General features: G+C 33.9%; 1 protein-coding gene across 2 annotated transcripts in view; it reads right to left on the bottom strand.

The window, feature by feature from the left end:
* Nucleotides 1-13,855, bottom strand: part of LOC134530556 (multifunctional protein r) — a 163,279-nt gene that overhangs the window by 127,828 nt on the left and 21,596 nt on the right. For both annotated transcript variants that reach the window (XM_063365482.1, XM_063365483.1), the window contains exons 9-13: nucleotides 13,095-13,298; nucleotides 9,335-9,553; nucleotides 5,957-6,235; nucleotides 4,639-4,780; nucleotides 857-988 (exon numbers count right to left, since the gene is read on the bottom strand). In XM_063365482.1, coding sequence (XP_063221552.1) covers nucleotides 857-988; nucleotides 4,639-4,780; nucleotides 5,957-6,235; nucleotides 9,335-9,553; nucleotides 13,095-13,298 — 976 coding nt within the window. The remainder of the gene's footprint in view (nucleotides 1-856; nucleotides 989-4,638; nucleotides 4,781-5,956; nucleotides 6,236-9,334; nucleotides 9,554-13,094; nucleotides 13,299-13,855) is intronic.

Below are 13,855 nucleotides of genomic sequence, written 5' to 3'. Positions count from 1 at the left end.
GTTGGTAATCACAGCACCTAGGACTCCACGGGAAAATCCCTTTTTTGTTACACAGTATAAAAAAGTTGTTGCAACATAAAAAAACCCTCTTTAAATGATTCATGCAATGGGGATTTCTGATTTAATACAATTTCTTGGACATACAACAATGCAGTTTTGCACTGTTTTTCATGGAAAAATTCAAGAACACAAATAAAGAAATAAAAATGAAAACATAAACCCACAGAGAACAAGCATAAATCAGCCATATCAAAACAGATAAACACAAATATGTACCTAAACAGGTCTGTTTGTGTCTAAACAGATGCTAGTTCCCGAAACGTCACAACTATCCGTCAGTGTTGTCATTGTTGTGTTGTCCATAATATCTGTTTATCTTCATCGTTGTGTTCGTATATTTGCTGTGCTGTCTAAGTGCTGTTATCTGTCTGTATTTACCGTTATTGTTGAAACTGTTTCATCATTGTTAGCCTACTGTGTTCATCTGTGCTGTTATTTTTTTCATGACTAAATTTCTTCCATGGAATTCTTTTGCTGTCTGATGTTTAAGTTTGAATGTGATCGTCTGTGCTGTCGTCGTTGTGTTGTCAGTAATACCTGTTTAGGTTCATCGATGTTTTTATCAGTTTGACATAGCTAATTTAGGTTTTTTTCTGTGGGTTTATGTTTTCATTTTTATTTCTTAATTTGTGTTCTTGAATTTTTTCCATGGCAAACAGTGCAAAACTGCACTGTCGTATGTCCAAGAAAGTGTATTATATAAAAAAAATACACTCATTCACCAACACACAGACATGTTATAACAACTATGCACATGAAATAGGAAACAGAAACATTAGGGCCAGTAGAGACTTACCCAAGACCATGATGTGCCCACCAGGAAATGCAATGTCGTGGACTGAGCCATTGTACGTCAAATAGAGATAGTTGGTTGATGCAGGCCACTCAGCAGCTACTGTGTCTATTTGCTTCACATATGGGATGATTCCTGCCACAACAGAAAAAAATACTACAATCCGCTAAAAGTGAAGATGATGCCATGAAAGAAAAGTACACAGTATATTAAGTAAAAAGTTACTGTATGTCAATGGTATGAATAGCTGTAATGCAATGTCAATTTTTGTCAGAGTTCCAGCTCAAGTAATTTCAAACAGTTAAGAGCTAATTCAATATTAAATTGTCCGGGGCTTTGCCAACAAGCCTGATATATAACCAACCCTCACTCCCCTCCTAACCTCACAGCACTTTCTACCACCACGTACATACTTGTGTGTTACGTGTGCATTTTGAACAGTATGCCACTAACTCTCACAAGAGGGTGCATTAGAACCAGTGCCTTGTTTCCCTTATAATCTTCAAATATATTGTAAACCTTTTTCTTTGGCCCCAAGTGTTATGTCTTATTTTCTGGGTCACGCAAACATCCTGTGTGTTAATTTATATTAATTATAGTACCCAGAGAAACAGACACCAAACTGCCCAAGGCTGTCTGAAGTAGCCAATTTTTTTAACAGCAAACTTTTAAGATAAGTAGTTCATTTAATAATTTTTATGCTTGAATATCACTGTAGTAATTTTTCAAAGGTAACCGTGTTTTTACTTTCATAAGTCAACTGCATGAATCTGAATGCCGTAACGGTCAATTTAACTTTATGTGGTACGCAGTCCAGGTGACCCAGTAGCTTCGCATTGTCACCTGAGGTAAGTTTTTACATAAGTGTATTAGAGGCATATTTATTAAATCTCATTTACCAAATCACATGTCATTTTTGCATTTTTCAACGTGCTGTGACCACTTACAGCAAAACCAGCACGTGGGACGCCTGTGAGAAACCACTTAATTATTAACATCTTGCAAGTAGGCCCGACACAGAGAGCGGGCCAGGTCCTGTTAGTACATCTAAGTAACTGCGCTAATGGGGATACGAGCCACACTTGCACACAGGCAACATCATGGCACAAGGACAGTCCCTTGTTTAGCACTAAAGGGCCCCATCTACCTGGGTACACAATGGTGTGCAGAGCTTCAGGAAAAACAACATGATTTGAAAACTGCTCAAGATATCTGAGTACATTCTGGTTAAGAAAATCTTTTAAGAATACACTAAGGGCCAATAAGTAGTTAAGTATCAGGATTAAGTTTTTAACTATTATTGTAAGAGTTGAAATGGCTAAAAGGGGTGTTTTCAGGGTAATTTTTTAGGCATGAAACAACCCATACAGATTCTTAAAAGCACTTAAGAGACTAGCATTACACCTTTATTTTCATTTCTCCACCATATAATTTTATAGTCACAGCTCAAATTTCATAGTTGTCCAATGCATGACGAGAAGACTGCGTGCCAGTTCAAAGCCTTGCACTAGAAACACCAGTGAGCATCGCAATTATCATCCCGCCTCACTAACACAGGTACACCCCTGACTAGGCAAATTCCCTGACCACATCAAACATTTCATTCTTAGTACCTACTATAAATGAAAATGGTAAAAATCTCTGCAAAATAGTACACATGTTGGAAATATAGTAAGTTTAAAATAAAATTTTATAAAGTGAACACTACTATCTATAAAGATTTAATTATTCATCTATAATCAAACCCATGTACAAATTCTGGAAAGGTTTCTGTAATCTGCCTGCAATGTAAATTTACTTCGAGTCCTTTGAATAGATTTACAATAATAATCAGTATCAGATATTGTACATACTGTAACATTACATTTTGATAAGAAATTTTAATGCAAATCAAAAAGAATTTATAATAGGACTTAAATAAGTGCCAAATGAAAATTTGTTGAATATAACAAATTATAAGAGGAAGAAATAAAATGTTACAATTTAAATCCACCTTTTAAATGTAACATGATAGATCACAATTTACCAAAACATATAGAACAAGTCTAAATAGTAGACAACCTGGATTATAGCAAATTATTGAAATTTTGACTATATTTAATCAAACTTATGACTTTCGCCAAAATAAGATGATTTCACAAGGAGACAGCACCCAATATAATGCCAGTAAAATGCTTTAATTTCAATTTGATTAGTGCATTTAAAATGTGGGTAAAATTACAATAAAAAAAACCAAAGAATAATATTTTTCTTAAAATTTTCTATTATGGTTAAACTAACAAGAAATTACTTTTATCAGTCCTGCATTCTTGATTTTTTAATTTAATTTTGTTTGAGAAAACACTGTAATTATAGTATATGACTAAGCTATTCTTTAACAAAGGTTAACTTGGAAGTTAAATTACATTATTAATTACTTTTATAAAATTAAAAAGAACAAATTACATTTTTTAATTATTTAACAAATCTTATTTAGGTAAAAAAAATTAAGTTTTTCTCATAAATTCAATAACTAGGTATTGTTTTGTTTTAATTTGTTTAAGAATAAATGCATTCCCACAACTTTATCTTAAAACAATGTTTTACAATTTTTAGCTTTACATCAATCACTGTAGTTAAAATACAAGTACTTATTACAACCCTAGATTATAGTCATGATCCACTGTCCTAATAAAACAAAATTTTTGCCTTGGGTTTTCAAAAATAACTGCAGCTTAATATATTCTACAGGTTCCAGGTTTTTTCTCTCTATAAAGACAGAAAAGGTGGTTAATGAAAAATATTGCCCTACACAGTACAGTGCAAAAAATGCATTGTAGCAAAATAAAAATCTAACCTGTCTGTGATATTCATAAAAAGTTGTTGAATAAAAAATATTAGTGTTAAATTAAGAACCACTCTTTTTGTGAGACAGAACAAGGTACCAAAAGACAGGAAAATATTATCACACCCAAAACTTTTTGAGCTATATTCTTATTCAATCTTTGACAAGTATAAAAAAAATTTTTTTATCCATTTTTGTACCTTACTTCAGAAGAGATGAATTACATTAATTGTGAAAGTTATTCAACATGTATATAGCAACTGACATAGATTTAATTAAAAGTTAATTTGACATTAAATTTCCACTGCCTTAACATGTTAAATTTTTCCTTGGTTACAAGCAAAAAGATATCAGAGATCTCTCAGCTTATTTAATATTTATTGGTTAGTAAAACACAAAAAATCAACAAACCTTACGAGCAAAGTTTAAGTCCTATGCGACTACCAATGTTGTTATATTTTTATAACACTTTAGTTTGTGTTAATGTGAAGATGTTTGAAGTGTACAGACATTGAACAAATGCCAATTTATTGTGCATTTTATTTTTGTTTAACCAAATTTGATTATAAAAATTGCATTCTAGAAGTGATTACATATTTTCATGGGTAAAAAAAGACTAGATAAAAGGTGGAAGTTCAATGAGAAACACAAACATGCCAGTGGAGGTCGACGATCGTTGAACGCAGGGGCGCACAACAGGGGGGGGAAGGGTATTTTGCCCCCCTCTGAAACCTTGAAGTGGGGGCAAACGGGGGCAAAGAAAGTGCTGTGTAATCAATTTTTAGATAATAAAACTGCTTAAATAGCACCTTGAAATACAAACTTTCCCGGGGGAGGACCCCTGGACCCCGCTTCAATAGGGGAGGAACGATGATTCTTTATAAAAAGATATATTGCCCCCCCTTTGGAAATTTAGTTGTTGCGCCCCTGGTTGAACGGTGTGAAGCAGCGCCAAACTCACCGCTCTCCTGCCTGGTGTTGCGTATGTACAGTTCAGTGCTCTTCACAAATGTGCCTATCTGCTTATCGGAGAAGCCGAGCTGCTTGGCTCGCAGCAGCTGCTCGTACGACAACTGGAGCTGGTCCACTTCCTCCAGCTGCATCTGCGACCATCAAAACATAACTCAGCAATGACGCTTACAAACAAGCTCTGCAGGCTGTTACAACACCGCACATGCAACCTTGCATAACTCTTTAAAGAATGTAAACCGAAATAACTCAGGTGATTTCTACTAAAGTGTATGCATACTGCAGGATCATTACTTTTTTTTTTTTTTTTTAACTTTCTACCCTTTCATTTAAGAGAAAACCTTAATTGATACTTTTGCAGACATTTGAAAACTTTGTTTTTACCATGAATTACTTAAAAAGGAAAAGAAATACTCCCTACAATGTTGTAAATAAAGCTTTAACCTTTCTATTTAACGCAATACAATTTTATCCTTTATAAAAGATAGTAATTTTAAAATTACAAACAAAATTTCTGCCTTAAAAAACTTATTTTTACACAATATAAATAAAGGATGCTGAATGAAAATGTAGCAAACAACCATCATTATACCCTGAATTACATTTCAACTATACAAAAAAGTTTTTTACATAACTAATGTATGCAGTGCATTTTAATAACTTTCATTGTGTGAGTTTAGCTTGGTATGTTGTCATAGAAAGTCGTTTATGTGACTGGAGTAAAAAGTAAGCTATGTTTTTGAGTAATGGTGGTATTGCAATAATTATTTGAAAAGTGAGAATTTATTGCATGTGCTTCTTCGGTAGGTTTCTGAATTATTACACATAATTATAATCTTTTAAACAAACAGCTGCAATCTGTAGCCATTTTACATTCATGACTTTATTCCTTACATCACGGATCACGGTTCTTATGTTTTTAACAGTTACACAATAAATAAAATAGTTCCTACCTGATATCTTTAGAGATGTGTATTAGTATTTACATGAAAATGCTGATGAATATATTGATACATAAACATAATAGTACACTTGAGGGCAAGAATAAAGTGCTGAAAAGATAACTCGCAGATGTGAGAAATGGTACCAAGAATGCTATTATTTTTTTTAAGAAAACCCTAAAGGTTCTTAATTTAGAATGATTACATTAAAACAGAATAAAAATTTACTAGAAATTTTTAATTAGGTCCCAAGTTTTGTTTCAAAAATTTTGTGCAATGTTTATTTGAGTAAATAGTTATTTATTGTACGTTAAGTGGTAAAGCAAATGCTCATATTAAGAATATTTTATAAGATAAATTGCAGCTTACCTGAAAGTCAATAATATTTTTCATTTTATGCAGGAACCAACGGTCTATCTTGGTCAGCTCGTACAGCCGATCAATGCTGCAACCTTCGCGCAACGCAGCTGCCAGCACAAACATCCTTTTGTCAGTTGGGGTTTCCAACTCTTCTTCAGAACTCTTCTTCGCATATGGATCAAATCCCAACACATTTTCATCCACCATGCGAAGGGCTTTCTGAAATGCTTCTTCAAACTTCCGACCGATTGCCATTACTTCACCAACACTCTTCATTGAGCTACCTATCTGAAAACAGAGAGAACTATATTTCCAAACAATGTTTTGACTAACCTTATCAATTCATATCAATATGTAGACTGCCTCGAGTCCTTAAAATAAAATATCTCATGTTCACTTACACTCATAAATCTGTTTTAACACCAATTTTTAATTTTTCATACTTAAAATTTCTTAAAACACCATTATTATCCCTCGAGCTGTTAAGATGTACCACAAAAATTCCAAAAACAACCACCAAACCACAATGAACCATTAACTCTCACCAACCGCAAAAGCTGGTTCAATAAATGAAAACAAGCAAAACTACAAATGTTTGTATAGTAGACACCTGACTATCCAGGGTAATGATGGCAAGTAGTCCACGGATAACCGAAAATCATGGTTAAAACACTGTAAAGAAAATAACATTAAATTTTACCATCCTGACTATTTAGACAAATACTGAACAGACGCCCCTCAAAGTATGCCCTAATTTGTTCACGAAAAACAAAGCGCTAATCAAACAGCGCAAGTTAAATACGTTTTTCCCATAAGAGAATATCTTAATCAAAATAATTTGTATTCCAATCAGGTAAGTATGCATGCTGACTACCATTTTAATAAAGACACTACTTTGTTAAAATTAATTTACAGTACATTTTAAGTACATTTCTATAAATAAATGTTGAATAACATTTTGAGATTAAACAACATAAAATTAAATTTAATAATTCACTTACCGGATTGTTTACATAATCAGACTTTGGCATAATATTTATACATAGGCACTACCAACATTTCTGAATTACAAATTGTTTCCGATATACCGTATTTAATCGCATAATGTCCGCCATCGCATAATGTCTGCACCTTTCTTTTTAAATACTTGAAATGAAATTTTTTTAAATCCGCATAAAGTCCGCACCAGACAAAGCAAACTTGGCCACCCCTGAAAGGCACAGTAACGGGATGGAAAATTACCGACGCTGTCAACAATGCTTTGACCTTGAGTTGTTCATTTCTCCGGAGCGGTCGCTGAGAGGGTTTTGTAGCGTGGTGAAACCGTCTGGACTCAGAAACTCGCATTCCACTGCTCAGCTGCCTGCGACGTCACGCGAGTTGCAAGGGGATGGGCTATACCACAAGCCAGTAGACGTCAACTCACACTATGTCACAAAGTAGGGGAGGTAGCGGAGAAGTGGTGGGGGTACATGCGCACGGTTTTTTTATACACACAGTGGGCAAGGGACAGGGAGGGAGGCTCGCCGGCGCCGGCTAATGCAGATATTAGACATCTGCCCCGTGCCATCAGTGGCCATCTCAATGAAAGATTAAAAAAATACCTTTTCACGCAAAGCATTTATTTTGTGTAGGCTGGCTGCGGCTTCTGAACGTAGGAGCGCACACGCCAGTAAGAGAAGAAAAAAAATATGAGTGGCGTCTTCCACTAATCGCCGGCACCCAATTATCTTGTCACCTTCTTACGTCCGCTGTCCGCTGCGGAGGGTCGCCAGTCACCAGAGCTCTGCTAGTAAACTAATTATGAGAGAACAATTTTTTTACTCTACAAAAAACGTAAAATTTTGAGGAAAATTTTTTTTTCGGACTTCACCTCATAATGTCCGCAGCCCATTTTTTTTGTCAAAAATGTAGCCTAATTACTGCGGACATTATGCGAGTAAATACGGTAATACATATTTCAGTTATAATAAGATTGAAAAAAGCATGAACTTAAAGTTTTCTATTATTATAACAATTATTTAACCTGTTAATGTAATTCTCAACTCTGTTGTTTACTAAATGTGTTTTGCCATGATTTGCCACTAGTACATCCCAGTACGTGAGAGAAAAACTACCCCTGAAAGCTTCTGGCTTTTCTCTCCAGAGATTCTGCTGACACACCTGACATCCGGCATGGCGGGACATAAACGTTGGCTGAACACTCGGGCGTCATCAGAAATAAATATGCAATTAAGGAAACAAATAACTTAAGGAAAGAGCAAAATATTGTTTGGTGATTTGTCACATTATTAATTCCTTGCATTACTAATTCACTGCATTTTATTTGATGCTACTCAAGCACTTTTGCCATTGTGTGCGTACTGAAATAAAAAAAAAAAATAATTTTTGTGTTTATGGTTTATGGAAATATGGCACGTATAACCCGCACCAGAATAATTGGGAGTCTACTTTATTTATAAGACTGTGTATTAAGAAATATGTATTAACTGGCCTGCATTCCTACTTTGTATCATCATAAAAACCCAATACTAACAGTGTATTTACTCTGGCATTCTAAGTTTTAATATGTTCTGTAACTCTGCACCAATCGAGCCTCTCGCGCTTAGGTTTTTTCCGGGTGGATTTCAAATGTTGACCCTAGCAACCAGGTTTATTACTGCACTGCCAGCAATTTTAGTTTGTATAAAGTTTTATAATTACTGTCTGTTTTTATTGCAGTACAGTGTTTTCCATTTTCTAGCAGGTTACATTTCACATTTTCAAATTTCGCAAACACTTTAATACTACATTGACATTCTGATAAAAATACTAATCTCGCGTGGAAGAGGTTCCGAACCTATTGGATTAAAGACATTAAAGACATACTGCCACTCGTGAGTAGTAGAATAAATCCAAGTTGAGGTTAGGGTTTTAAACCCCACGGTTAGGCACATAAATACATAAGGTAACAAAATGCTCAATAATTCAATATTTTAGAACATAATAAGAAACCTGGGGTACCAAAAGATTGTGCTTCAACTGATTCCACAATTATTAAAAATATTTCATTCTATGAACAATTTCCGTCTTTAAACTACTTAAGGTCAAAATCTAGATTAGCTATTCTAAACAATTTTTTTATAAACTGCATCCTAACAATGAAATGCTGAAATCAGTGGCAAACACCAATTAAATTTTTTAAATGGTTATAATAAAAACAAATCTATCTTTCCTGCAGTATTTAGTAATAGATAGCATATGTTAAACATTTTAATTAAATACAGTTTTTATGTGTAGTTTATTTGAACCACACATTGCAGAGCTCATTGGTGTGCCGTGGATCAGTAAGATAAGCTCTCCCAGAGGGGACGGGCTTTGCAAGTGGCTTCAGGACTCACAACAGACCTTTGTGCTGACCCTGGAGAACTTGCTGAGGTCCCAGCGAGGAATCTTCACGACGCAGTAGTCGAGACTCGGCTCGAAGCAAGCCCTGGTGGTCCCCGTCACTGTGTTCTCGACCGTTAGCAGGGACAAGCCCAAAGCCAGCTTCGCCGCAACGTACGCGAGGGGATAGCCAGTCGCCTTGCTGGCAAGAGCAGAGCTCCGAGACAAGCGAGCGTTCACCTGGCAAACAGAGTTCACAACTCCTCAACACTTTCAGCTCTCCATTTAACATATCAGAAAAGACATATAAAATGCAAAAAATGCAGAAAATACTGTATGTACATACATGCAACTGCTCAATTATGCTTTATAAAATTTACATTATCAATTATAAAACATCTTCCACAAAAGCTAATGACAAGCAATCATAATCAATTAGCAAGGAAAAAATTATATGGTGAAGTGCGATAAAACCAAAATAACTCTGCAAAGCATGATAATACAACATACTGCACCAAAATGTAAGTTAATACACCATTTAGCACCAAAATTTAACTAAAACCATTAAATTAATAAACAATTTGACAAAACTTAACTCAAATTACAAAAATTAATCATCTTGCATGTCTTACATTAGCAACATCACAAATAAATAATTAAGTTTTTAAATTAATGACATCACATGTTTCCAACACAAAAATTTGCAGATTTTTTTTTAAGTAGTTCTGTCTTAAACATGCTTATTACTAATGATTTTACTGTATAAGTACATCAGGTGTCAATCAAAATGAGAATATTTTGGTGTAATAAGTATTAAGAAATATTTTAATTTCATATTTTTATGAATTATAAACTTTTTTTAAACAAATACTATGTAAAAATCAACAAAATCTTCTGTTTAAAAAATGAAATTATCCTAAAAATAATAACATAAAATTTTGTCGCTATTAAATAGTAAGCATTATTGCTTCTATAACAATGCAAATAATATAGAAGAGAATAAATTATTCACACTACTAATACATACACAACTCACACCAACTGGTAAGGCCAATGGTTTACTAACATGCTAAACTATACTACCATTTTAGGTAGATTTTGAAGAAATACTACCTATTGTAGCCGTTACCATGGTGTGACTTCCAGAAATTTTTTTATATAGTTTTTCATTTCATGGGCCACATCCAAAAGCCATCCTCAACTCAAAAGTTGATACATTTTTAGGAACATGATAATTGCCATAATTATTCACAAATCATTTCCATACTGATACATAAAATCTAGTGGTGGAAAATCTCGATCGAGTGCGTTAATGGGCAAAATCCGACCAAAGGAGCAAAGATGGGGAAGGTTATTTGAAAAACAGAAAAATCGCTATTATCTCGTATATTATGATGAATATCACATTTGTTTGAACATATTATAACTCTAAGGAGAAATACCAAAAACTTTTATCTAAATACATATTGGATACGACCAAACATAACTGCAAGGAATGGAAAAAAACAAATCTTGGGAGACAAAAAATTCTTAACTCCCTTCATACGCACACCATCAAATCCGTTCAAAAGGTTTGTAAATTTTATAATTTTATCCAAAAATTTTGTCTGAAATAGTTTTTGATAATACAAATCATTACAGCAAGGGGGTTGAAAAACCTGGGTTTGGAATAAGAAAATAAATAAAACTTCCCTATCATGTACATTATCGAATCCATTCATATTTGTTTAACTTTCTACATATTGTCTAAAAATTTGGTTCAAATAAATTTTTATGTAACCCACCATTACTGCAAGGGGTGGAAATAACAACGGTGGAAAGTAAAAAAAAATTTACTCTTTTTAATAAACATACTATCAAATGTGTTATAATTTATTCTATAAATCCGAAACTTTCTCTAAAACTTTGGCTGAAACAATTTATAATTTCCTTAATATGAAATTTGTTCGAGTTTATTTTAAACCATCTTAATGTAATACAGTAGAACCTCATTTTTACATATTTCAAGGGACCAGGAAAAATATATGTAAAAACCTGGAAAACGCAAAATGAGGGAAATGTTCAAATTTTTTTTATCATCTCACTATATGGGAAACAATAAGAAAATATATACCACACTAAATAATATGTCAGAGACGGTTACGTTTTTATAAATTAACTAGAACTTCACTATCTCACATAATTAAAATTATAAATACGTATATCCAATATCGCCGTTCATTATTTCCGAAAGTTAAACATGAAATTTGCTGTTCTTGTGTAAGAGATGAGAATGTTGAAGCATCTTGATATAGCCACTTGGTCTGCTGAAATTTTGTAACACAATAATTGATTTTTGAACTATGTATTTAATTAGGTGTTAAAGTTTTATTAATTTCAGATTTTTTGAGAAATAATACTATAAAACGATAGCTACCACCATCAATATAATTGTTTACGTTGAGGAATAGAAGTTAAATTGCCATTGCATTGTTTGGATATTCATTGCAGCCATTTGACTTTTCAATGTGTTAAAATGAACATCGCCGAATATGCATGAAGACGCCATATTTATAGGAAACTCGTACGTTGCTTAAAACGTATTTTAATAATGGAACAGTAATCCGCTCTTTTGTGTATTTAATATGTGAGTTTTCACCATTATTTTCATGCATAATACATTTAAGATTAAAGGGGAACGCTAAGAAGAGTACTTATTAATTTTCATGTTTATGTCACCATACGTTTGGTTCATGGCCGTATGGTGTACTATAGCACGTGGCACAAAGAAAAAAGTAAGTTGTTTACAATGGCGAACGAAGCTGTGGTGACCATACACTCATGCAGTAACACTTAATAATAATTAATCTTCACGCTTTTCATTTTGAGAATTTATTGTTTTCTCTAAATTTTCCGATGGTATGCCACAAAATACAGCACTAATTCTACGTAATCAGTGGGAAATGCTTTTGCACAAGGCGGGAAAAGAATGCATTAGTAGTATAGGGAAATTGACAGTGAATGTAAAAAATACGTTAATCGCGGGAATTTGTATATCGCGGGTACGTAAAAATGAGGTTCTACTGTATTAAACATTGATCCAAAGCAAATTTTTATACGACCACATTATTAGTCCTAGAGATGAAAAATAGTTTTTGAAGGTAAAAACAAAAAATTGCATAGCTACCTTAGTACACATAAAATGAAATTTGTTCCAAGCTTATCAATTCTGGATGTATAGAGTTAAAAACATTAAAACAATTTTCGCTGCATGGAATATGAGGAAATGTTTCATCATTATGAAATATTGGAGAACCTAGAGGATGTTATGTACATTAAGTTCTTAAAACGTTCTACAAGTTTATAGAAGTTTCCAAATCATTTCCAGAAGAAATAGGCACTTCAAAATCTACCTACGCCTGTAGATGTACCGAATGAGATTTTTTTTATTTGTGCATTGGTAATTATTTTTTAGCCCAGAACATTCGCCTACTTTTCAATTTGAAAGTATGATGGGTATTTAAATAAATTCTTTATTAAGTGGAGCTAAGAAATTTAAACTAAATGTATTGAGTTGTTGGTGTGACCAACTTTAGGTAATACAATGAAACTGTTATTTTTACCAAACAAATGTCCTACAGCAAAGAGAGAGAAAGAAAAAAGCAAAGAGGAGCATTATTCATGTGATGTGACACTAGTTTATTTACTTAAAGCCTAGTTCAAACATCAGCAATGTCCCACTAACCTCTATGATGTAGTGCTGCTTAAAACCTAGTCCAAACATCAGCTATGTCCCACTCACCTCTATGATGTAGTACTGCTCGGAGTTGGGATTGCAGGCGTACTGTATGTTGCATTCGCCAACCACTCCGAAATGCCTGATCACCTTAATGGCTGTCGAGCGCAGCTGGTTATACTCCCTGTTGGACAGTGTCTGGCTCGGTGCCACAACTATGGACTCCCCTGTGTGGATTCCCAACGGATCCACATTTTCCATGTTGCACACCTACGCCAGGTCACACCAAATAACCACACATTCACCATGAACACATGCAACAAAACTACGGCACATGAATTATGCATTTGGGGATGAAAAAGATGGAAGAATTAAATATAAAAAGGGGTAGGGGGAAGAAATAACAGAGTAGGAAAAGAATACATGGAAATAAGGAGGAAAGGTGAGATAAGACATGGAGAGAATATGAATAAGATTAGAGAAAAGTAGGGGTTGATAAAATAAGAGCTACCTAATTGGGGAAGAAGTAAAAGTAAAACTATCTAGTTTGAAGTGGCAAAGTTGTTTATATTTACATTTACGAGGGTTATTTTTTTTTTTTTCAACCTCCGATCGGCTGTAATAAAAAAAAACAGGAATGAATTGGGAAATTATTTTAATGTCAAAAGAAAAGTACATCTTTACTCTATTTTTCCACATAATCACCGTGCAGATTGAGGCATTTGTCGTACCGATGCACCAGCTTTCCAATACCCTCTGCATAAAATGATGCCTCCTGCCTATTCAGCCACGTTTTAACAGTGCCCTGCAGTGTGATTACAGTTTCA

Source organism: Bacillus rossius, chromosome 3, assembly GCF_032445375.1.
Source record: "Bacillus rossius redtenbacheri isolate Brsri chromosome 3, Brsri_v3, whole genome shotgun sequence".
Classification (NCBI taxonomy): Eukaryota; Metazoa; Arthropoda; class Insecta; order Phasmatodea; family Bacillidae; genus Bacillus; species Bacillus rossius.
Note: the sequence above shows the minus strand (reverse complement) of the source record. Positions and strands in the feature narration are given on the sequence as shown.